This window comes from Corticium candelabrum, chromosome 17 (assembly GCF_963422355.1).
Source record: "Corticium candelabrum chromosome 17, ooCorCand1.1, whole genome shotgun sequence".
NCBI classification, from domain to species: Eukaryota; Metazoa; Porifera; class Homoscleromorpha; order Homosclerophorida; family Plakinidae; genus Corticium; species Corticium candelabrum.
In genome coordinates, this window is record NC_085101.1 from 2,579,701 (window position 1) to 2,601,844 (window position 22,144).

Below are 22,144 nucleotides of genomic sequence, written 5' to 3' on the forward strand. Positions count from 1 at the left end.
AGCTGAGGTAGTTGTATGATTTAAATCACAATTGTATTTGCTGATTTATTTTCAGCTGATTTATTGTAAAGTAGCTGTTGGATAATAGGTTTAAGTTTAGTTTATGGCTTGTTTTGGGATTGTTGTAACAGTTCTTGTCTTGTATAAGTATCAGTGTTTGTCGATACTGGTATCAGCATTATAGTATCAGTGCCGATACCAAGTTGGACAGTATTATTGGTGTCAGTAGAAATCTGCCTGATGATACCTTGCCCAACGGTTTGGTATCTCAAGGGTTGAAAGATGTGGTTCTATCATGGCAACTCGTGCCAGTGGCATTTAGTTTTATTTAGTCTCAGCAGTATGTAACAGGGTGAACATTTGCAGAGAAAACACCTTGACAAGTTTAGGCTACTGGAGGATTCAGAAAATGGGTGTGCACAAGACAAGCAGCAGTCAACGATCAACGAAGCAATGCAGAAGGCAGCAGTATGACTTTAATTATTTCCCAGGCTTTTGGAACTTCATCTTCTTATGGCGAGGTTGTTGCCATAGACAAGTAACTAACATACTAATGTTGAGGCGAAGACAAGGTTTTTGTTTTTGAATCAATGCTCTTTCTCATTTAACAGTTAAAACTACAACAAAGAATTGAAATCTCAGTATTGGTATTGGTATCACTATTGGCTGATACTTGGAAACGGAGGTATCGGTATCGGTACAGAGTATCGGTACATAGTATTGGCAAAACTTGCTATCCATGTAACACCAATACTAAGTGTAGAGAAATTTGATTACTTTTTGTATGACTTGCTTTTCAGTTTGTCTAACTTACTAACTCTGCTTCCCAGTTCTTTTTTGTGTTTTATTTGTTTGTTTGTTTGTTTGTTGTGTATTTATATTGGCATTACAAAGGCAAGCAATTGTGATATGTGATTAGTCTCTTGTGTTTGAGTGGGGCTTTGGTAGTTCCTGTCACACTCACACCTAGCGCCACAATCGTATCGAATACAAGCAACTGATCGTGACTATTTACAGCTAATAATTACAGCTGTTTGGCTGGAAGTCATAACATTGCATCTTCCGATCTTTGTGCACTATTTTGTATTTATGTTTGTCAGCCTGTGTTGTTTGCGTGACCATCTTTGTCTGCTACCTACTGTATAAACAATATTGGTAGTTTGTTTGCAATTTAGAAATCTGCCTTTTGTTTTGATTGTATCTTCATTTTTCTATGCACCTGCATTTCTCTTAGACTCTGTGTTTTGTCCACAATTTTGTTAGCAAACTAACAGAAATTGTTGTCAGGTGTTGTCGTCTGGTTATGTTGTAAGAGAGCTGCCTTTTGAAGGACCTAGTGAAGAGGGTCGTGCAAAATGCTGTGTCACGTACTTTCATCAGTTGAGTGCCACAGTGTTACCCTACATTGGAGGTGATCTGGTTGGTCTAACAGCAGTGTTGATAAACACAGGCAGGCGTCTAAAATCTTACATAACCACAAAACTCATATCCGACCACAGTGAAGGATAGTAAGATCAATGAAAGTCGATATTAATTTTGTTGGACTTACCTATACAGACAAATTGCGAATTTGATGATTTGTTAATTGCACTCGTCTGGCGCGTGTATTTGTTTTGTTGTGAATTCCTGTTGTATGCGTTAGTAGGACTGATAAGGTATTTTTGTATGCTGTTAAATTTCGTATTTGATTTTACCACAACATGTCACGTGTTAAATGTCATGAGGTCACGTGCTAAGAGAGACATGACAATAGATTACTTTCTGAAACATCAACGTAGATAGTAGGCCTAGTTAAGAAGTGGTATGGTCTTATAATGTGTATGGCGTCGCTGCTTTACACTTCAGTACTGGTTTTTTCTTTGCGTTCTTTGCCTTGCCTACCCCACTCTCGGGCGCGCATATCTGGGTTACAGTATTTTTGCAGAGTCTAATTTTACGTGTTGCAAGCAGAATTGTGTTAACGAGAAGCGTCAGCATCAGCTTATGAGCATTTGCAAGTTGAATATTCATCTGTGTAGATATTTCGAGTACCCGGATCTGCGTCCATTTAGTGTGTCAAATTTCGATCATGCGTGGTATTCATTATTCCGTGACTATGGCAGATGATGTTGAAGTATGAAGTGGCATTTTTACGTCTAACCTCCATTCTAACTAAAGGATGAAACCCTTGATGTAACAAATGACGAGACTGCGACTCCTACGCGCCTGTGCATGTCCTTTCACTGCCTTATTAGGATCGACGCAAACGTGATGTTCCTGCATGATTGCTCCAATATTTACCTGGTGTTTGTTCAATTTGCTCGTACGAGACCCTCTCGTACCGTCGTGCCCATGCAGCGTTGTCGTCTTATACGGGAACCCGGCATGACGGATCGAGAAGGTCTGGTACGATTGAGGCTACAATTTGCTACGTACGATACATCAAAGTGATTGAGCCACTAGAGAAAACACACAAAAAGCAATCGGCGACGTCTAAGTCGACAAACTAAAGTTCAGTAGCACTGACTGTTGCTGCAAATGACATATTCCTAGCTGACAGCAGCAGTTCCAACTACAGACTTGCTCGAGTCGTCTGAATTTGTTGTCAAGCGTTTGAGGCAAGGAAATGACCAAGTAGAGCAACGATAGATGTTTGTGTCAGACTTGGAAAGGCTACTTTTGAAGGTGAAACTTTTTCCATAATTCCACCATGTCTAGATATTAACTCTGTTGTGAAACTCGTGATACTGCGCGTTTCCTGGTTCATCAAGTGTTCTATCTAACCCAGCCTTTCAGCGAGTTTCGAAGGCTCTTAGTACCTCTTTTGTCTAAGATTTTTGAAATTTGTTTAGCCGCAATTCTTGCCATCAGCAGTCAGGGCCGGATCCAGAGGGGGTTTCAGGACCCCCCTCTTTCCAATAGGCGTGGTTCAATAATTTTATATAGTTTTATTAGAAAAGAGAAAATTAGTAATGCTATAGATAACTGCTAACGGTGAACCCCTCTTTCAAAAATTTCTGGATCCGGCACTGGCAGTTCATCCTATGGCATATAGTACCAGATATCCAGGAATCAATTTAACAACGTCTCATCTTCACGTTTTGATTGTACAAGCGTTTACAGTAATATGCTAAAAACGAAAAAATAGTGATTTATATAGTTTCACCTCTCGTAACCTTGTCATATGATCTAACAGGAATTACAACTGTCTAGGCTCCCCGGTCAGTGGATGGTCCGGCCATTTAATTTTCTACATTTCAATTTTCGATTTTTAGTTAATTTGTTAATTTGTTAATTTGTTAATTTTTAATTTTTTACTTGTATTCTTATTTAAAATTTTTGTGTTTAAAAATTTTTAACTTTTAATTTTTAATTTTTTTTTCCGTATTATTTTTTTGTAAAATGGTTTTCATCTTTTGATGTTTGATTCTTGTGATCTTGAGATTTATCTTCTAGAATTTGATTATTAGGCACCTATGTACTCAAAACTAGAAACTTGAACGTGCAGTTCGCTTTTCTATTTCTAACATGAATAGAAAATAGAAAATAGAAAATAGAAAATTGAAGTGACCGAGGACACTAGACACAGCGGCGGTCTCAGTAAGGTCTCAGCGGGGCTTCCATTCGTACGCGTGTCTCAGGAGATTACATTTCCAACACACAAGCAGGTGTTTGTTTTTACTTTATTTTCTGTTACGTGCCAAACCACGTTGGCAGCGCTTGACAACTCCGCTCTGACACGCAACGTTGTGCTAGTGAATACCTCGGTCCCTAGCTGTATAGGTACGTGCATTGTACACAACACGCTACCTTTACCGTAGATGAACCGGTAGGAGGGAAATGTTACGAGTATCTAGCTCTACTACTGCTACTGTACCTAGATAGATAGGCTCCGCTCTAGCAGATCGCCGAGTTGGCAACTGTTGTGACGAAGTATACAGACTCGTTTGTTGTCTAAGAAAAATCGAGGCACAATTGAAACATCGAACCCGTCAACCTACTACAAGTAGTAGACTACGCGCTTTCACAGGCACTCTACACGGTACCGTACAAGTGTGCATGGGCGTGGTATTGTATAGCAGGTCACATTTCGTCGCACAACTCACCAAGCAAACAGACATGCACGTCCATCGTTCTACAAAGCCTTCTGAACTCTATTTGAAGTCAATTCAACTGAACTCTATTTGCTCAACTCAACTAACGTAGAACAGTGTGCGGCTAAAACTGAAACAACATGGTCATACATGTAGCTAGTAGACTACTACTAGCTACACTAATCTGACTACTAGTTCTAAGTAGACTACTATGCCAATGCTGAGTATAGCTACTGTACTAGAGAGTCATTAGTGCTAGACAATGATTGTAGAGTTCTACCGTGTCTGTCAGTGATCTCTGGGCTGTCATTGTCGACGCGTACGTTCATATATGCAGTCAAGATGCATGATGGGGAGGCACCAGCACCTTGGGTTGTGGCAGATGGAAACACAATTGGTAGTTCCGTGTCCGACGAAATGAAGAAATGTGACCAGCTGTAGAGTACCATCCCAACCCTTGTACGGTACCGTGTAGCGTGCCCGTGAAAGCGCGTAGTTTACTACTTGTAATAGGTTGACGAGTTCGATGTTTCAATTGTGTCTCGATTTTTCTTAGACAACAAACGAGTCTGTATACTTCTTCACCACAGTTGCAAACTCGGCGATCCGCTAGGGCGGAGCCTATCTAGTACAGTACGTAGTAGAGCTAGATATTCGTAGCATTTCCCTCCAACCGGTTCATTTACGGTAAAAGTAGCGTGTTGTGTACAATGCACGTACCTATACAGCTAGGGACCGAGGTATTCGCTGGCACAACGTTGGGTGTCAGAGCGGAGTTGTCAAGAGTTGCCAACGTGGTTGGCACGTGACGGAAAGCAAAGTAAAAACAAACATCTGCTTATGTGATGGAAACGTGATCTCCTTAGACACGCGTACAAATGGAAGCCGCGCTGAGACCCCCGCTGAGACCAAATTTCTATTTTCTATTCATGTTAGAAATAGGAAAGCGAACAGCGCGTTCAAGTTTCTAGTTTGAGCACATGGGTTGTTGCTACTGTGATACACAGCTGGAATATGGACAGTTAACTGTTCACTATGAGGTGTGCGATAGTTACACTGTTGACTGTCCTTATAAGTGTGGAATGCAGGTTGCTAGGAAGGATGTGGAAGTGCACATCAGCAGAGAGGGTGTATGCCCCACCAGTCCTCTACAGTGTGATTTTGCGTCAGCTGGATGTCAGTTCATGGGAAATAGAGAGCAACTACAAGATCACCTGGACAAGAACATAGTCTGTCATTTTAGTGTGGCTATGCAAACAGTGAGCAACGTACATGAGAGATTGGCAAGCGCTGAAAAGAAACAAGCAGAAACGGACAATGAGTTAGCTGCTGTTAAGAAAACACTGCAACATACAGAAAGTGAGTTAGTGGTTGTTAAGAAAACACTGCAAAAGACAGAAAGTGAGTTAGTGGCTGTTAAGAAAACACTGCAACATACAGAAAGTGAGTTAGTGGTTGTTAAGAAAACACTGCAAAAGACAGACAATGAGTTTGTGGCTGTTAAGAAAACACTGCAAAAGACAGACAATGAGTCTGCGGATGTTAACAGAACACTGCAACGGACAGAAAGTTCAGTTTTGGCTGCCAACTATAAGACATTCAGCAAATTTTTGGTTGGCGAGTGCCTAGAGAAAGTTGATCAGAGACAGTCAGTGGAGAATGTGAAAGCTTTACTGGACAAACAGATACAAATTTCATTTGAAATGAGCAACACTTTTGTACACCTGTGGAAGATAGAGTCACAACACTTAGCGCAATTATTGAAATTTGGCAATTCATGTCCATGCACAATTTTATCTAACAAATTCAACACCGGAAATCCAGGTTTGCATTTACAACTTGAACTTTTTTGTCAAGTAACATGGTGTAGTCAATACACATTTGAAGCAAAGGTGTACTGTTGTGGTCAACAACGTAACAAGAAATTTCACAAGTCAAAGTATTTGATGTCAATTTTGCTGCATGGCAATCTTGGTTACATGTCAAGAGGCCCAGAAAGAGATTGACTTTAGTCTCCGGGCTACTCGTGGGCAGTTTCATGACTTAGAAAAAGATTGTTTGTCTGTGGTTTGTCCGAAATTTGAACACGGTTTTAGCATGAAGTTTGAAGATGAGTTGTTGGTTGTCTTTGAGTTGCAATCAAAACTCTAACCATTTATGAATTTGTTGGATACAAGTGGTTGAGAGATGGGACCTCTATAATTAGTGGACAAGTTGTGATCATTTGACAGTAAAATACTTAACTTAGCTGTCTTGTGCTGGATGCAGGAGTTCTATACTGTTGTATGTATTGGGGTTTTAGTTGGTGTAATACAGTTGCTGTGGATAATCTGAGTTCAGACATAGATGCTCAGTTACATTTATTTGTTTGTGGGCAAGAACGGTTTTCGCGTGAGAGTAACCTATAGTGCACGATCACGCACGCACACACGCACGCACACACGCACGCACACACGCAGTTGCATTGCACGCGTGCGCAGATCTTGATTGCACCACATTTGCATGCTCACAGCTTACTTAACTAATTTGTACAGACTCGTAACATTTAAATGCTTCTAATATAGAGGGTGGTGGTATTATCCATTGAATTTTTTAAATTTATAGTTTGCACAGTCTACTACTACTTAGCTAGAGTAGGTTGATGGTTTCGATGTTTTCTAATTGTGTCTCAATTTTTCCTAGACAACAAACGAGTCTGTTGACTTCGTCTCTACAGTTGCCAACTCCGCGATCCGCTGGTGCGGAGCCTAGCTAGACACATGTACATATATATTCGTACCATTTCCCCTCCAACCGTTTCATCTACGGTAAAGATAGCTTGTTGTGCACAATGCACGTACCTACACAGCTCGGGACCGTGGTATTCACTGGCACAACGTTGTGTGTCAGAGCGGAGTTGTGCGAGGCTAAGAGCTGCCAACGTGGTTTAATTGGCACGTGACGGAAAGTAAAGTAAAACGAACACCTGCTTTGTGTGGAAAATGTGATCTCCTGAGACACGCGTTCGAATGGAAGTCCCGCTGAGACCCCCACTGTGTCTGATGTCTTGGGTCATCTCAATTTTCTATTTATGTTAGAAATTGACTAGGCGAACTGCGTGTTCAAGTCTCTAGTTTTGAGCACATAGGTGCTTAATTAAAAATCAAACTTTAAAAATAAATATAAAGATTACAAGAATCAAACTTCAAAAGATGAAAAACAATTATACAAAAGAGTGAAAAGAAGAATAAAATTTTTTAATAAACACAAAATTTTTAAATAAGAATGCAAGTAAAAAATTAAAAATTGAAAATAAAAAAATGAAATATTAAAAAATATAAATAAACAAAAATTAGCAAAAATTGAAAAATTAAAACAAAAATTGAAATGCAGGAAATTAAATGGCCGGACCATCTACTGACCCTCCACGTATATGTTGTAGCATCCGAAATTTCCCACCCCTTACACTATGATCGTGCCCATTTTGGGGAACATATATATATATATATATATATATATATATATATATATATATATATATATATATTGTCTATTTTCGATGAAGGGTTACGCCGATCTCTCAGCCGTATCACAAGATCTTCAATTTCTGACTTTGCATGGTCACAAGCAGTATTGCCAATTGGAAAAGGAGGTATGGGTATCCGGGAGGCCTTATCTACTTCACCTTCCGCTTTTCTTGGCAGCTGTAACTCAAATCGAAAGTTAGTTAATTGCTTACTGAAACGTAACCATCCTTCTCTTCTCACTTTGATCAAACCCTTGCCTGGAGAAGACGAAGCACGAGGAATCGTGCATAACCTACTTTCAAGAAAGGATTCACCTTCATTAGATTTGGTGACAGCTACACAACATCAGATTCAAATTCAACTAGATGACATCTCATTTTCCAACCTACTCAATTCAGTGAGTCTCAGAGATAGGGCTCGCTTGAAGACATTATCATCTCCTCATACTGGTGCATGGTTGCGGGCAACTCCAAACCGTAACTTAGGCCTCACCATGTCACCCCATGAGTTTGTTGTAGCAGCAAGATACTGGTTGGGTCTACCTGTGTTTCCGTTCCCACCAAACAGCATCAGATGTATATGTGGTCATCCACTTGACCCATATGGAGATCATCTTGTTGGGTGTGGTCATGGTCCACATCGTCTGAATCGACATAATGCTTTATGTGAGTCTATTTGGCAATCACTCCTCATTGATTCCAAACAAGTTGTGAAAGAACAGAGAAGCTCGGGTCAATCCAAATGCCGCCCAGGTGATGTCTTCCATCCGAATTTCTTGAATGGACGGCCTGGATATTTTGACATCACTGTAAGAAACACGTTGCAACCATCTTACATTGCTCGAGTTGCTGAAACATCAGGAGTTGTTGCAGAAGCAGCAGAAATGGGCAAGGATGATCGTCACCATGCAAGAGTATCTTTGACTGGTGGTACATTTTATCCGTTGGTAGTTGAAACACTTGGCCTTTGGTCACCAGACAGTCTAGAGACTTTGAAGTCTATATCCTCAAAAGTATGTGCTGTGTTAGCTGTTCCCTTCTGGAAGGCTTTAAAGAATTTGCTAGAGCAGCTTTCTGTTAGATTATGGATTTATAACGCTAGAATGATATCTAGCCGCATACTTGCGGAAGTAGCTGAAGTCCTTAGTTGGGACTTCCCTGTATGTGAGTAGGTGTGTAAGAAATAAATAAATATATATATATAAAAAAAAAAAAAAAAAAAAAAAAAAAAAAAATATATATATATATATATATATATATATATATATATATATATATATATATATATATATACTGATCACCATTGGACACGCTTTGACACCGGGACACGACGTTCTCTAGAACTTATAACTAAGACTTCTCTGCCTGATGCTTCTTGGCAGCAAGCTACTCTACCAATGCGCATGGGAGGCCTGGGGTTGAGACAGGCAGCTACAACTTCGGCTGCCGCTTTTCTTGGTAGCTGTCAAGCTTCTCGGGAGCTTTCAACACGCCTTCTAGTCCAGAACAAGAAGTTGCCTACACATGTGTTAGTTCCAACGTCACCAATGTTTGTCGAATCACCTTGTACGCCGATATCCATCATCCCAGGTGAAGAAAATGCCCTTGTCAACTCGTCTGGTGAGTCTCAACGTGTATTACAGAGGCAGCTGGATGACGCATTGCTCTTCACCCTTGAAGACACAAGCAGTCTTCGAGACAAGGCACGTCTCAACACAGAGTCGTCAGTTCATGCTGCAGCATGGTTACGGGCCATTCCAAACGTTAAGTTAGGCCTATCAATGGCTCCGCATGAATTTACAGTTGCTCTGAAGCTATGGCTTGGAATTCCGATTATTTCTCCTTCACAATCAATACGTTGTTCCTGTGGGCGTGTAATTGATTGCTTTGGCGACCATCTTCTTAGATGTGGTCACGGTTCTTTACGTTCTAGACGCCACGATGCACTGAGGGACATCATATATCACGCATTGCTGGTGGATAACGAAGGCGCTCAGCTCGAGCAACGTTGTGGTCCAGACAGCAATAGCCGCCCTGGAGATATCTTTCATCCAGATTTCGCTGATGGACGACCAGGTTATTTCGACGTTTCGATAAGAAACACCATGCAGCCGGCGTACGTCGCTAAATCCGCCATTTCTGCTGGAGCCGCTGCAATGGCTGGTGAAGAAGAGAAAGACCATCGACACGACAGCGAAGTCAATGCGGCAGGAGGTTACTTCTACCCAATAATAGTGGAGTCTTTTGGTTTGTGGACGTCTTCCAGTCTTGCCACTTTGAAGGTTATCGCGTCCAAGACCACAGCAAAGAGCAGAATAAGTTTTAGTAGGGCAGTCAGTAACTTACTGCAACAGCTTTCAGTTCGCTTATTTCAGTTTAACGCACGTATGATTTGCACTAGTTTGCGATTTGACACTGAGTTTGACTTTTGGGATTTGCCAACTTTGGCAGGGGACGGGTAGTTGTTATCTGCAATAAGAATATATATATATATATATTCTTATTGCAGATAACAACTGCAATATATATATATATATATATATATATATATATATATATATATATATATACAGTAGTGGACAAAAGTATTTGCTGGGTAGTTTCTTTGTTGATTTTTCATCATATTCTATATATATATATATATATATATATATATATATATATATATATATATATATACAAGCTCCAACGCCCGGCTTCGCCCGGGGGACAACACATGCCAGGTGCTTCTCCTTTCCACTTCATAGTGCCGCAGTTGACACACACGTTTGTCATAGAGCCAATACAACACGGAAGTGGAGAAGAGACAGGTCGCCTTTATAGGTAGAGATTATAGCATTAACTAATGACAGACAGACAGACAGACAGACAGACAGACAGACAGACAGACAGACAGACAGACAGACAGACAGACAGACAGACAGACAGACAGACAGACAGACAGACAGACAGACAGACAGACAGACAGACAGACAGACAGACAGACAGACAGACAGACAGACAGACAGACAGACAGACAGACAGACAGACAGACAGACAGACAGACAGACAGACAGACAGACAGACAGTTGTGATGTCTTCCTCTACCCATATTGTCTACTCCTCTTTACCAACATTGTCATCATGGATTGTACACATCTTTACCTCGCGTCAGGCTAGGCGTCTTCTATGGTGGCCATGCACTTTGTGATGTCCATCCATGTTATCCGGGAGACAGACAGAGTGTTCAGTTTTTTGCTATTTAATTGTCATTGTAATGTAGTGTATCGTGCTTTGCTTAATTTGATTTAGCCTGTAATAGTTCTGATTTATGAAAATATAATACCATTGACAGACAGACAGACAGACAGACAGACAGACAGACAGACAGACAGACAGACAGAAAAACAGGTCGCCTTTATAGGTAGAGATTATAGCAGAAAGTATCTAAAAATGCGTTTGATGCTTGGAGAGGCAGAGGGGGTGTAGCCAGGTCACGTACAGTTTGTATAGAGAACCGTTTACTGTCACTAATTAGCCGTGGTGTAAGTGCTTTTACCGTTTAGTAGCAGTCAGACAGAATTCTGATTCATAGTTATATCCCGTACAATTGTCGTTTCTAGAGCCCGCTGATTTTTGGATTAACGATTGGGTGAAACCATTTCGACTTGGACGTTGCTGCCGTTGCGAGGAACAGGTGTATCGAACTTGGCATCTATTCGACACGTGTCCAGTTTCAAAAAATCCCGTTGATTGGATTATTGATCCCGTTGAAGCCATTTCGACAGTCCCGTTGCGGAGAACAGGTGTATCGAACCTGGCATCTATAATTTCGACGTGAATCCCGTAACGTGCAAGTCACGTGCACTACTTACCCGGATAATCCGTTCCCCGTATATAACGAATGCCGACTCTCGTCATTTCGACAGTCCCGCTGAACGTCGTCTGTTCGAAGACGTTGCTGGCGTTTCGAGGAACAGGTGCATCAAACACGGCAGCTCTTCGACGGTCGTAGACTGGCAAACGACTGTGGGCGTATTTTTTCAAGACCCGGATATCAGCAAAATATCTTCCGTCTGCCAGCGTCGCCCGCAATAAACGGCGCGTACCGTTCGACGTCGGGAACGGGCAGTCTAAATTCGGCGGAGATACGACGCGCCGTTCCGGAGATATTCGCGCGCGAGCGGAAGCGAGCGCGATCGACGGGAAACGTCGTCGTCGTGGGAGAAGTCAGGAAGACGACCGCGGTCTGACTTTCGACCTGAATGAATTCGGCGTGCGCGAGAGAAATTCGGCCGAGATCGGACTCGCCGTCTTCGAGAGACGCTCGTACGTACGGACACACAGAGAGACAGACAGACAGACAGACACACAGACACCTCTCCTTTATATATATATATATACTAGTATACATTGCCCGTCCTTCGTACGGGCAAAATACTGTAGTGTAAAGATAGGTCAGTGGACACGTCACGTGCAATCTTTGTTGCGAGGTCCAGGATGTGCTTAATGAATTCGAATCTTGCTCTTCGCGTTTGTTTCGATCGAAATCGACACACTCCCCGTGTAGCGCTTGCTGAAGAGAACGTATAGGTTGGATTTGGTGCAAATGCAATCAGAATTTGGAGAGAAACGAAAGCGCTAGAAGAGTAAGTTTCGTCGGCAAGAGATATTCGATCGCTTGAAGCTTTGCGGAGGACGGCGATGCATACAGTCTACACAGGACTGGTGTGGGCGTGTGTTCGAATGAACTGGGATGTGTAGCATTTGAGTCATCGCGAAATTTTAGGCGGGGGTCGACCCCTCGAGAGGGGACCCGGTGCAAATGTTTTCAATTTTTACGCAAATCTTTCTCTGTGCGTGCCGAGTGTGCGTGTTGATTTCGGTTGCGAACGGACCAAAGACGTGGCTGCCAAACGCGAACACACACACACACACACACACACACACACACACACACACAGACAATTTGAGCTTTATCTACATACTAGTATCCATGGCCCGTCCTTCGTACGGGCAAGATACTGTAGTGTAAAGATAGGTTTGTGGACACGTCACGTGCAATCTTTGTTGCGATGTCCCGGATGTACTGAATGAATTCGAATCTTGCTCTTCGCGCTTGTTTCGATCGAAATCGACACACTCCCCGTGTAGCGCTTGCTGAAGAGAAAGTGTAGGCTGGATTCGGTGCAAATGCGATCAGAATTTGGAGAGAAACGAAAGCGCTAGAACAGTAAGTTTCGTCGGCAAGAGATATTCGATTGCTCGAAGCTTTGCGAAGGACGACGATGCATACGGTCTACACAGGACTGGTGTGGGCGTGTGTTCGAATGAACTGGAATGTGTAGCGTTTGCGTCATCGACAAATTTTACGCCGGGGTCGACCCCTCGAGAGGGGACCCTGTGCAAATTTTTTTTATTTTTTACTCAAAGCTTCCCCTATGCGAGCCGAGTGTGGGTGCCGATTTCGGTTGCCAACGGACAAAAGACGTGACCGCCAAACGCGAACACACACACAGACAGACAGACAGACAGACAGACAATTTGAGCTTTATATATTAGATATAAAGGAGAGGTGTCTGTCTGTCTGTCTGTCTGTCTGTCTGTCTGTCTGTGTGTCCGTCCGTACGAGTGTTTCTCAAAGACGGCGAGTCCGATCTCGGCCGAATTTGGCTCGCGCACGCCGAATTCATTAATCTCGAAAGTTAGACCGTGATCGTCTTCCTGACTTCTCCCACGACGATGCCATTTCCCGCCGATCGCGCTCGCTTCTGCTCGCGCGCGAATATCTCCGGAACGGCGCATCGTATGTCCGCCGAATTTAGACTGCCCGTTCCCGACGTCGGACGTTACGCGCCGAGCGTGTCGTTTATTGTGGGCGACGCTGGCAAACGGAAGATATTTTTTCTGATATCTGGGTCTTGAAAAAATACGCCCACAGTCGTTTGCCAGTCTACGACCGTCGAAGAGCTGCCGTGTTTGATGCACCTGTTCCTCGAAACGCCAGCAACGTCTTCGAACAGACAACGTTCAGCGGGACTGTCGAAATGATGAGAGTCGGCATTCGTTATATACGGGGAACGGATTATCCGGGTAAGTAGTGCACGTGACTCGCACGTTACGGGATTCACGTCGAAATTATAGATGCCAGGTTCGATACACCTGTTCTCCGCAACGGGACTGTCGAAATGGCTTCAACGGGATCAATAATCCAATCAACGGGATTTTTTGAAACTGGACACGTGTCGAATAGATGCCAAGTTCGATACACCTGTTCCTCGCAACGGCAGCAACGTCCAAGTCGAAATGGTTTCACCCAATCGCTAATCCAAAAATCAGCGGGATTATTGTGATTGAAATTGGACATTTTGACCCACAATAGTGCTAATTGGTTTAGAATTGATTCTAATCAGGTGGTTGTTGCAATTTATGATTATTGTTACAACTTAGTTAAAAGCCGATTAAGTTTGCATTACAACTTATCAAAGCATATTTAATGCAAACAATATTCCAACCTTTGAAAACAAACTAACTGATCAATTTATGCTCATATCAGCACTTTTTTCCATTCTGTAGGCCAGAACATGATGAAAATCAACAAAAATCTGTATATAGCAGCTACTGCATGCTATGTCTGTTTAGAATTTACATCTTGGTTGTGCTTACTACAATGTGGCAAAAAGCAACTTTTACCTGGTCACGTGTTGTGACGGTGTTGTGGGATTAGACTAGTTAGATGAACAGGAACTATACAACGTTAGGCAAAAATTAGATAGGCTTATGACCTCACCAGGCCACTGGCAGTCGTTTGCAAAGATGACAGATCATTACATTAAGCTCTGTAGTTTATATTTGTCTTGCAACCTGCCAAACTTTGAGATTGCGGAAGTTTCAAATTTGGTAATAATGAAAGTCGATTGCATAACATCAAAACCACGCCCCATTTTTTAAATAATTGAAGTATTTAAGGCTGAACAGGTGGAGCACGTTTTCACAAGTATTCTCTGTGTCTATACTTATCAAACCGAGCACTATATCTGATCTTTAGTTTGTTGCCCATAGCGCATTGCACTGATGAAGTGTGCATGAGTAAGGGCTGTGACAGCGGAAGTGCTAGATGACGATATCTATTAAATCTCTAATTGATTGACCGCATTGTATTACTATGATATAATGTACAGTTCAACTGGTAGACATGATTTAGTCAGAAAGACTCCACAGCTGCAGCAGAATCAGGCTGTGAGTTGGGAACTGTGAGTTGGGAAGAAATGTTGTTGCTGTTTATGCCTTTGCTTGCATGTATTTGCTCTAACAATTTGAGTTTGTGCAGTCGCCTTGCCCTACACTCTATTCTATTTCGTCTGCCGTGACTAACAGTCGGACAGTCGGCTTGAAAAATCCACGCAGTCATAACTCGATCTATAAAATATAATGTATTTAAAATGGGCATTTATATAGTTTTTCTTTCCAGCAGTTCTAAGTATACATAAAAATCGTCCACTTGGCTTTGTTTGAAGACGCAAACTTGCAATGCCATTACCTGCAGTTACACAGAACACTTGACCAGAAACATCGATACAAACAGCCGGCTTTCATTGCAAGACTCGAGTTGTATCAATCCTTTGTTCTATTCAGTTTTGGTAAACTTTTGTAATCACTGGTGCAGAAAATAGAAGCGAGAACTGAGACGAAGTCATAATCGAATCCTTTTTCAGTTGTCTAGATAGAGGATGCCCTACGGGCGAAGTCCAAGATTTCCGTTTTCACAATTCTGGAAGACCGAACGAACATTATGATTAGTAGGTATTTTCTTGTTTTTTTGTCTCGCTCGCTGTATTTAGTATTCTATAGGAATTCGCTCACCAAGGCCACAGGTAGTGTCGCGTACTCTACCAATTAATAGTCCATGGTTTCTCCAATCATTGCTAAATGTTTAGAGTAATGTTGATAAATAGAAACTAGATTATAAAGTGAAGCAAAACAAGCATGCAAAATCTTTACGTTTGCCAGATGGATGGATACTCGAGGCTAGATTTGCGCATGCCGCACATTTAAACAAGTCCTATAAACACCAATGCCAAATGCTTTTATAATTGCATTCAAAAGAATTTGCAGAATTGCAGGAAGCAACATTTAACTCAACAAACTACATGAACATAAAAGTAGCAGACAGTTGCGCATGCGCGGTAAACAAACATTTTAACTGACAGCATCAGCTCCAACTCTATGACTAGCTTTAGTCAGCTGTCTTCACCTTGCGACGTTTAAGCAAAAGACTGAACAATTACAGCGACAACAGCAACGATAAATGTTTGTGTCAGACTTGGAAAAGTCACTGCAAGAAAATGCCAACTCTGTAGTAAGTGAAGAGCAAAACGGTCTAAAGATAACTTACGGTGTATAGCCGCAGACGGAACCGTGGTATTGTCATATGCGTATCCGAGAGCTGAAGCTGTCTTGAAGATGTCTTCATGCGTCACAAAAGGAATAATTGGTACTATCCAATCATTCTTGGCATGCCCCGGATGAACTTTCTTGCTGCTATCTGGTATGAATTTGGTTTTCTTAGTCTTTTTCAACCATATTTCAAAGATGCGATCGACGTTGGCGTGATGGAGCAAGAAAATCGGATCATTAGGAGCAGGTGAAACATCGGCCATAGTCCCGCCCATGTAAATATGAACTCTGTTGTGAAACTCGTGGTACTTTGCATTTCCTGGTTTATCAAGTGTAGTTGTATTAACCCAGCCTTCCAGAGAGTTTCTAAAGCTGTCGGTTCCTTTGGACGTTTTGTCCCACGGATCTGAATCAAGCCATTTTACGCAGTCTATCGTTCTGTTTTGTTCGGCTGCAGTTGGGAGCGCTCTGGAGTCCAAAAGATCTTTCCTACAGCCGAGACACCGCGTAATATATGATCCTACTTCAGGCTTAGATGGATCGCACTCAGAAGCTATCCTCGGTCCAGCGTCTTTGTTATCAGTGCAGACCGTTTGCCATTGGGATGATTTGAAGTTAACGATTGCGTTGAAGGAGGGATCTGGGGTTTTAGCAGACTTATCTCCGTTGTTAGCAATGAAGCTCCGCCCCATTCGCGACTGTGCACCATTATTAAAAAGTTGATTCACTGTGCTCGTGTCAGTCCAGTCCCAGTAAGGAATTGCGAAGTTATCTGGCGCAGCACTCAATTTTCGCAATTCTCTTTCGACGAAAAGTAGCCAGGCTCGGTGCCAAGTCAGAAACCCGGATTGCTCATGAGCAAAATCACATTGCACGAGCTTATTGGACTTATTGCCTTTCGTTGCATAATAGTGCATCCAAACTATCAGATTGTATACTGTAACAGGCTTAACAAAAGAAACGGTACCGGTAAGTCGAGGATTTGTATCTTCAGTTGTCGTTGCAGTTCCCTTGTAAACAAGGTAGTTGCTGGGTGTCATTTTTGCTTGATTGATAACATTCCAGAACGTAATCCATTCTGCATCGGTCATTCCTAGTGCGTTTCTACGAACAATCGCGTGAGTACCACTTCGAGCAACGCAGTTCCCTTTTTCGTTTTTTCTGTATCCTTCAGCGCAATCTGTACACCCAGGACCATCCCATGCTTTTGTACACTTGCAGTACCTTCTTATACCGAATGAATATGGCCATCCTATACGCGGGTCTAAACATGACATAAACATTGTCGAACAACACTAAAATATTTGTTGGAGCTTCAATTATTGTGAGCTGAAAAAAACGCTTAAAAATTTAGCACATTAGCAATGTACAAGAAATGTAAATATCACTGCAGACGAGCACATCCGCATTGCTAATTTTAGACAATAGACATATAACAAGATCTTGTTTACTATTACCGTTTGGTTCGCAAGCTGAGGATTTCCTCCTGTTGAACTGTTGACTATAAACTTTCATGTCCAGGTCAACACATACGCCTTTACCTAATTAAATTAGAAATGTTAGCAAATTTATAATTAAACGCATTTTATAGCATTGGTAATAATGTAGGTATAGTACTGTACAAGCATCGAGCAGAGGAATTGACAACAATATTTTCTTGTTTGTTGCAGAGGTATTACAACGTGTAGCAAACGTACTTATCCTTACATGCACTGGTGACCAAACGTTGTAGGTTCGCATGACAGTGTCTAGATATTTAGGCATCAACTTCACATGTTTAGCAACGTCTCAGCCTGCTCTTTAATTGTGCTTACAACGATGCGTACAAAGCAAGAAAATTCTAGAGATAACAATCCCATGATCTTGAATTACATTAGAGAAATTGAATTTGACAGGAAGTACAACTGTAAACGAATATAAACAGGCTAAACAGACATGCCTATGATCAAACCAGACCACTGCAAGTCTTTGCAGAAATGAAACTTTGAGATTAGGTTCTGCAATTTCTATACTTGCCTTGCAACTTGCTAAACTTTGCTAATCCGGAAGTTTCAAGATTTGAAAATAGTGCATACATTTGGTAATTACCAAAACTTGCACAACTAACATAAATTAGTACAAAAATTAGTATCAATTGTTAAGTTTTCTCACTGGCCCTTCTCTGCAACAGTTGCACCAGAAATTCCGAAGACTTCAACTCAAATTGTGGAAAGTTTAGAAGTTGAGTGTGCTGTTGTAGGAACGTCAGTTTGGACACCAGCACCACGCCGTTCCACAAGGCTAAAGAAGGAGTCCGAGAGCATTGCTTGGTAAGAGGGGAGGCTGTAGAGTTTAATGGAGTATAGTGCCCATGCATGCTGTTAGCCGTTGAACGATCCAGGAACCTTGAGTGGTGTTGGCAGTAGTAGAGTTGCTTTATCTTTGCAAATACATATCAATAGCAATTCTCTTAATCTGGACTTGTATTTAAACAAATTCAATAAGCAGGAAGTACTACTGTAGAATAGCTAAACGGATCTGGTTATTACTAAACCAGGCCACTTTTTGCAAAAATGACAGCTAATTGAGATTTAAGGCTCTAGTTGCTTTACAACTAGCTACACTTTACCACTGCGGAAGTTTCAAGTTTTATTAATAATGAAAGTGATCTGCATAACATCAAAACCCCGCCCAAAAAATTCTGGAATTGGAATAACGTTGAACGATATTTGAAACATAATGGACACAAAATTCAGTTTGAATATCCATCCCGAAACAATGCATGGCATTATCATTTACCTATGCGATCTATTTAGTACACTGGCTAACACATATAGAATCCAGAAGTATACTTTTTCTAGATTACATGCACACTGCACAATAATTAACTATAGTCTCTTCGTAAGTTGAGCTATGTACGGAAGAGGCTGACCAGAGTCGTCATCTGCAATCTGGAAACTAACTTCACTTTGTCTCTGGTTTGTGCAGCAAGCTGCAACTGCCTTACCGTTAATGCCCAGCGCTTGCAGGCCACGTTTAACGCTGGATTGCTCTTAGAGCTCATATGCGTACATGCACATGTTTTTAAAAACGTGTACTTTATTCATGCACTAGTGTTGGCATGAACTTTACCTGAACCGCCGCATTTTGTAGCGCTATCTGTAGGTACTTCTAGTGGACAACATTCCGTCCGCACTGAGTTGAGTTGGGCATTAAGGCATTCCATGGGAAACTGGCATTGTCCACGAGGGAGCAAGAAAGCAAGCAAAACCAAGAGAGACAGAAAAACGAGAGCTCCAACCGAAGGCATACAGCTGGTTGGAAAAAATGAGGTAAACAGGTTAAGCGCTAGACTATGTAAGGGAGGGAAGACCACAACACCATTCCTATTGGATGTTGGTCACGTGAGCGATGTTATCATTCGTCTATCGATTTGAGCACCTACACTTATCACTTAATTAACTCAGAAAGCTATTCGCCTGCTCTGATAACAAATAGGTATCTAACAGCAATTGAGTAAAGGTTAGTACCAAACTTCTACATTAAACAAAATGTTAGAAGAGCAGGACACTTCATAGGCCTTAGAAATTTTGAAATAATTGCCTTTTTATATTTGTATTTTCTCTCATTTTAGTTTTATTTTGGATATCACATTAGCTTGTTAGAGCGTGGAAGAATTTTGTCTGGATTTGATAACGTTTATTTTTCAAATACAACAAGACATTAGAATTGATACAATTTGAAATGATGTCAAATTATTACATTAATTAGCATAGTGTAACAGAAAGTAACAGTCTTGATTGATAAGCTGTTCCCAATAGATAAAATTTTCTATTACCAAAATTTGAAAAACTAGCAGAAAATTGGAATTTCTTAAAAATTATTATTAATAAATGTATTAATAAATTTATTATTCATAAATTTATTAATAAATTTATTATAAATTTGCAGTTACTTATTGTAGCAATGCGTGATAGTATAGGAAGTCATCTGCTTACTACTGAAACCACCTCGTAAAATAATGATATATGCAGTTGTAGTTTGGTTTATAGATGATCAAGCTAGCGTAATTCACAGGTTCAAAGTGTATACGTTTGCCTTGCTTACGCCCACGTGAAACAAGTGACAATAATTTTAGATCTAAATGCCTTAGTACACGTTTTAAGTGTTACGTCTGTGCATGTAGATATATACAGGCGTCAATTTAAAAAGTTTAAATTTATTTCTTGATTGCGTTCAATGTACAGTAATGCGCCAAAATTTTAGAGAATTCAAAGCGTCACGTCTCGTTACCTTGTCCTAGGATTAGACTAGTTGTAAGGACAGCAACTTGTACCGTAGGCTAAATGGACATTGTTAAAACCACACCAGGCCACTAGCAGTCTTCATAGAGAAACGAAAGATTGTGACATTGAGTTTATATTTATCTTGCAAGTTACTAAACTTTGATATTCCGGAAGTTTCAAGATTTGATAATAATAATGAAAGTCATTTGCATAGAATCGAAAAGCACGCCCAATATTTAAATATATCTAAACAATTAGAATATAGAATTTGAACCACGGTTAACACTGAAAATCTAGAGCATCTTAAATACAAGCAACGGTGTTACTATTCTGGGTTTCTATGTGTACTTATCAAACCTGGGCAATATCCACATGCCTAGCGGTCCATCTATTTCACACATCTCTACTCTCACCAAAATCAACTATCTCTCAGATGAAGGCTGTCACTTTATGACACAACCCTTTGCAACCGTTTACTGCAGAAATTTACCGTAACGAAGAAATAAAGCATTGAAATTACCTGCGTAGGCGTGTTTAGTACCCGTAGGTGGCGTTTGCGTGCCTCTCATTGTTGGTTAGCAAGGAAGACCGATATCTGTGCACATTTCAAGGTAAGGATTGTGAGACCTATGGTGTCAAGTTGTGATTTCTTAACTAAAGCAAACTGGGACCCGACAGTTATCACGCAAGTATTGACTGTGGCAATACAACCTCAGAAGGAGACCCTTCTTGGATTAACTCATAAATCATGTCTCGTTGAATTTTGGATGCGTTAGGAGCACTTGGTTTGGTTAAACCTAAAGTAGTTGCTTCGAGAGAGTAAGACTTTGTGTACATACGGGCAATCGTCTGAACAACTCGTTGCCGATGCTCTGCTTCTGTGACTGTCTGGACCGTAAGTATCCTGCAGGAAGATACCAGGCCTTGTATCTTTCTTTCAACAAGTTTTAGTAGTTGGTGAGAGTTCTCCTTTAAGAGTGTGCACTGGTATATGAGTGCTAAGCGAAAGCAGCGGTGTCATATAGCGAGACCCATTTAATCTCGAAGTGACCACATTGTATTGCACTGATACCTTACTGTACACTTGCATAATCTGAAAGATTCCACAGTTGCATGTAGCGGAGTCTGACTGTGAGTTGAGGAAAAAGTTTCACGTTGCTGATTATGCCTTAGCTTGCTTTGTCCATGACGAGTTCAACGAAAGCTTGTGTCTAGATTGAAGAGATCAGGAGGTACTAGCAGCCTTGTTATGCATACACCCGTTTTCATTCTAATTAGATAAATCTGTCTTCTTTTACACACACACACACACACACACACACACACACACACACACACACACACACACACACACACACACACATGCAGATGCACACATGCAGGCACGCACGCACGCACACACACACACACATCTAAAAACTGAATTAAAAGTTAGGAGCTGCCAAATACTAATCACGCCCCAGGAGAACTCGGCCTGCGCTAGCACTCCTAGAGCCGAGCCAGGTGCTCACAGGAACACCGGCTTTTGAAGCCAACTGTGGTGTTATCAACCTAAGTCTCACCAGGACCCCAGTGGCTGATGTCACGTCACAGGTGATGGCCGGTTAGTTCTCCAGTCAAAGACCAGGTACTAATTTATACTCCTGATTCGAGAGAGGCAATAGACCTTTGTACAGCTAGGGCGTGGCACTAACATCGTCATCGCCTACCGCCCGACGATTTGGTTCGCTTTTGATGCATTGGCGTTTGTTAACCGCGTGAGCCTAGAGCCAAGCAACAATTTTTTAACTTTTACCGGTTCGTATAACGATGCATCGAATCAGGTAAGGCCTCATTAGGAATCGGGTCTTGTGTGTTTTGCGTGTTTTTTTGCAGTGATGAACAACCTTTTCCTGATCTCTTTCGTGACTCTGCCGCGTCAATTT

General features: G+C 41.4%; 4 protein-coding genes across 5 annotated transcripts in view; 3 read left to right on the top strand and 1 right to left on the bottom strand.

Annotated features, from left to right (window-relative positions):
• The window catches only part of LOC134192958 (acyl-coenzyme A thioesterase 11-like), a 12,325-nt gene extending 10,564 nt beyond the window's left edge, over positions 1–1,761 (top strand). For both annotated transcript variants that reach the window (XM_062661714.1, XM_062661715.1), the window contains 2 exons: positions 1–7; positions 1,288–1,761. The exon at positions 1–7 is cut by the window's left edge and continues 75 nt beyond it. In XM_062661714.1, the coding sequence (XP_062517698.1) occupies positions 1–7; positions 1,288–1,509 (229 nt within the window). In that variant the 3' untranslated portion in view covers positions 1,510–1,761. The remainder of the gene's footprint in view (positions 8–1,287) is intronic.
• Positions 1,762–5,053: 3,292 nt separating this feature from the next.
• On the top strand, positions 5,054–6,079 carry LOC134192822 (TNF receptor-associated factor 3-like). The gene has a single exon (XM_062661581.1). The coding sequence runs from the start codon at positions 5,054–5,056 to the stop codon at positions 6,077–6,079; it is 1,026 nt and encodes a 341-aa protein (XP_062517565.1).
• A 1,545-nt stretch (positions 6,080–7,624) lies between these two features.
• LOC134193160 (uncharacterized) lies at positions 7,625–8,786 on the top strand. The gene has a single exon (XM_062661963.1). It carries the CDS (start codon positions 7,707–7,709, stop codon positions 8,748–8,750), a length of 1,044 nt encoding a protein of 347 aa, XP_062517947.1. The 5' UTR covers positions 7,625–7,706; the 3' UTR covers positions 8,751–8,786.
• Positions 8,787–15,645: 6,859 nt separating this feature from the next.
• Positions 15,646–19,284, bottom strand: LOC134193141 (tyrosinase-like). The gene is made up of 4 exons (XM_062661940.1): positions 19,066–19,284; positions 17,412–17,495; positions 15,953–17,218; positions 15,646–15,892 (listed from the first exon to the last, which is right to left on the bottom strand). The coding sequence occupies exons 1-4, from the start codon at positions 19,241–19,243 to the stop codon at positions 15,822–15,824; spliced, it is 1,599 nt and encodes a 532-aa protein (XP_062517924.1). The 5' UTR covers positions 19,244–19,284; the 3' UTR covers positions 15,646–15,821.
• Positions 19,285–22,144: the final 2,860 nt, after the last annotated feature.

Coding starts and splice junctions, on each gene's coding strand:
- LOC134192822 (XM_062661581.1), top strand. CDS start 5,054: ATGGGTTGTTGCTACTGTGATACACAGCTGGAATATGGACAGTTAACT.
- LOC134193160 (XM_062661963.1), top strand. CDS start 7,707: ATGGGTATCCGGGAGGCCTTATCTACTTCACCTTCCGCTTTTCTTGGC.
- LOC134193141 (XM_062661940.1), bottom strand. CDS start 19,243: ATGCCTTCGGTTGGAGCTCTCGTTTTTCTGTCTCTCTTGGTTTTGCTT. Junction 17,219..17,411: donor CTCAGCTTGCGAACCAAACG/GTAATAGTAAAC, acceptor TGTCATGTTTAG/ACCCGCGTATAGGATGGCCA. Junction 15,893..15,952: donor TCCGTCTGCGGCTATACACC/GTAAGTTATCTT, acceptor ATTTTCTTGCAG/TGACTTTTCCAAGTCTGACA.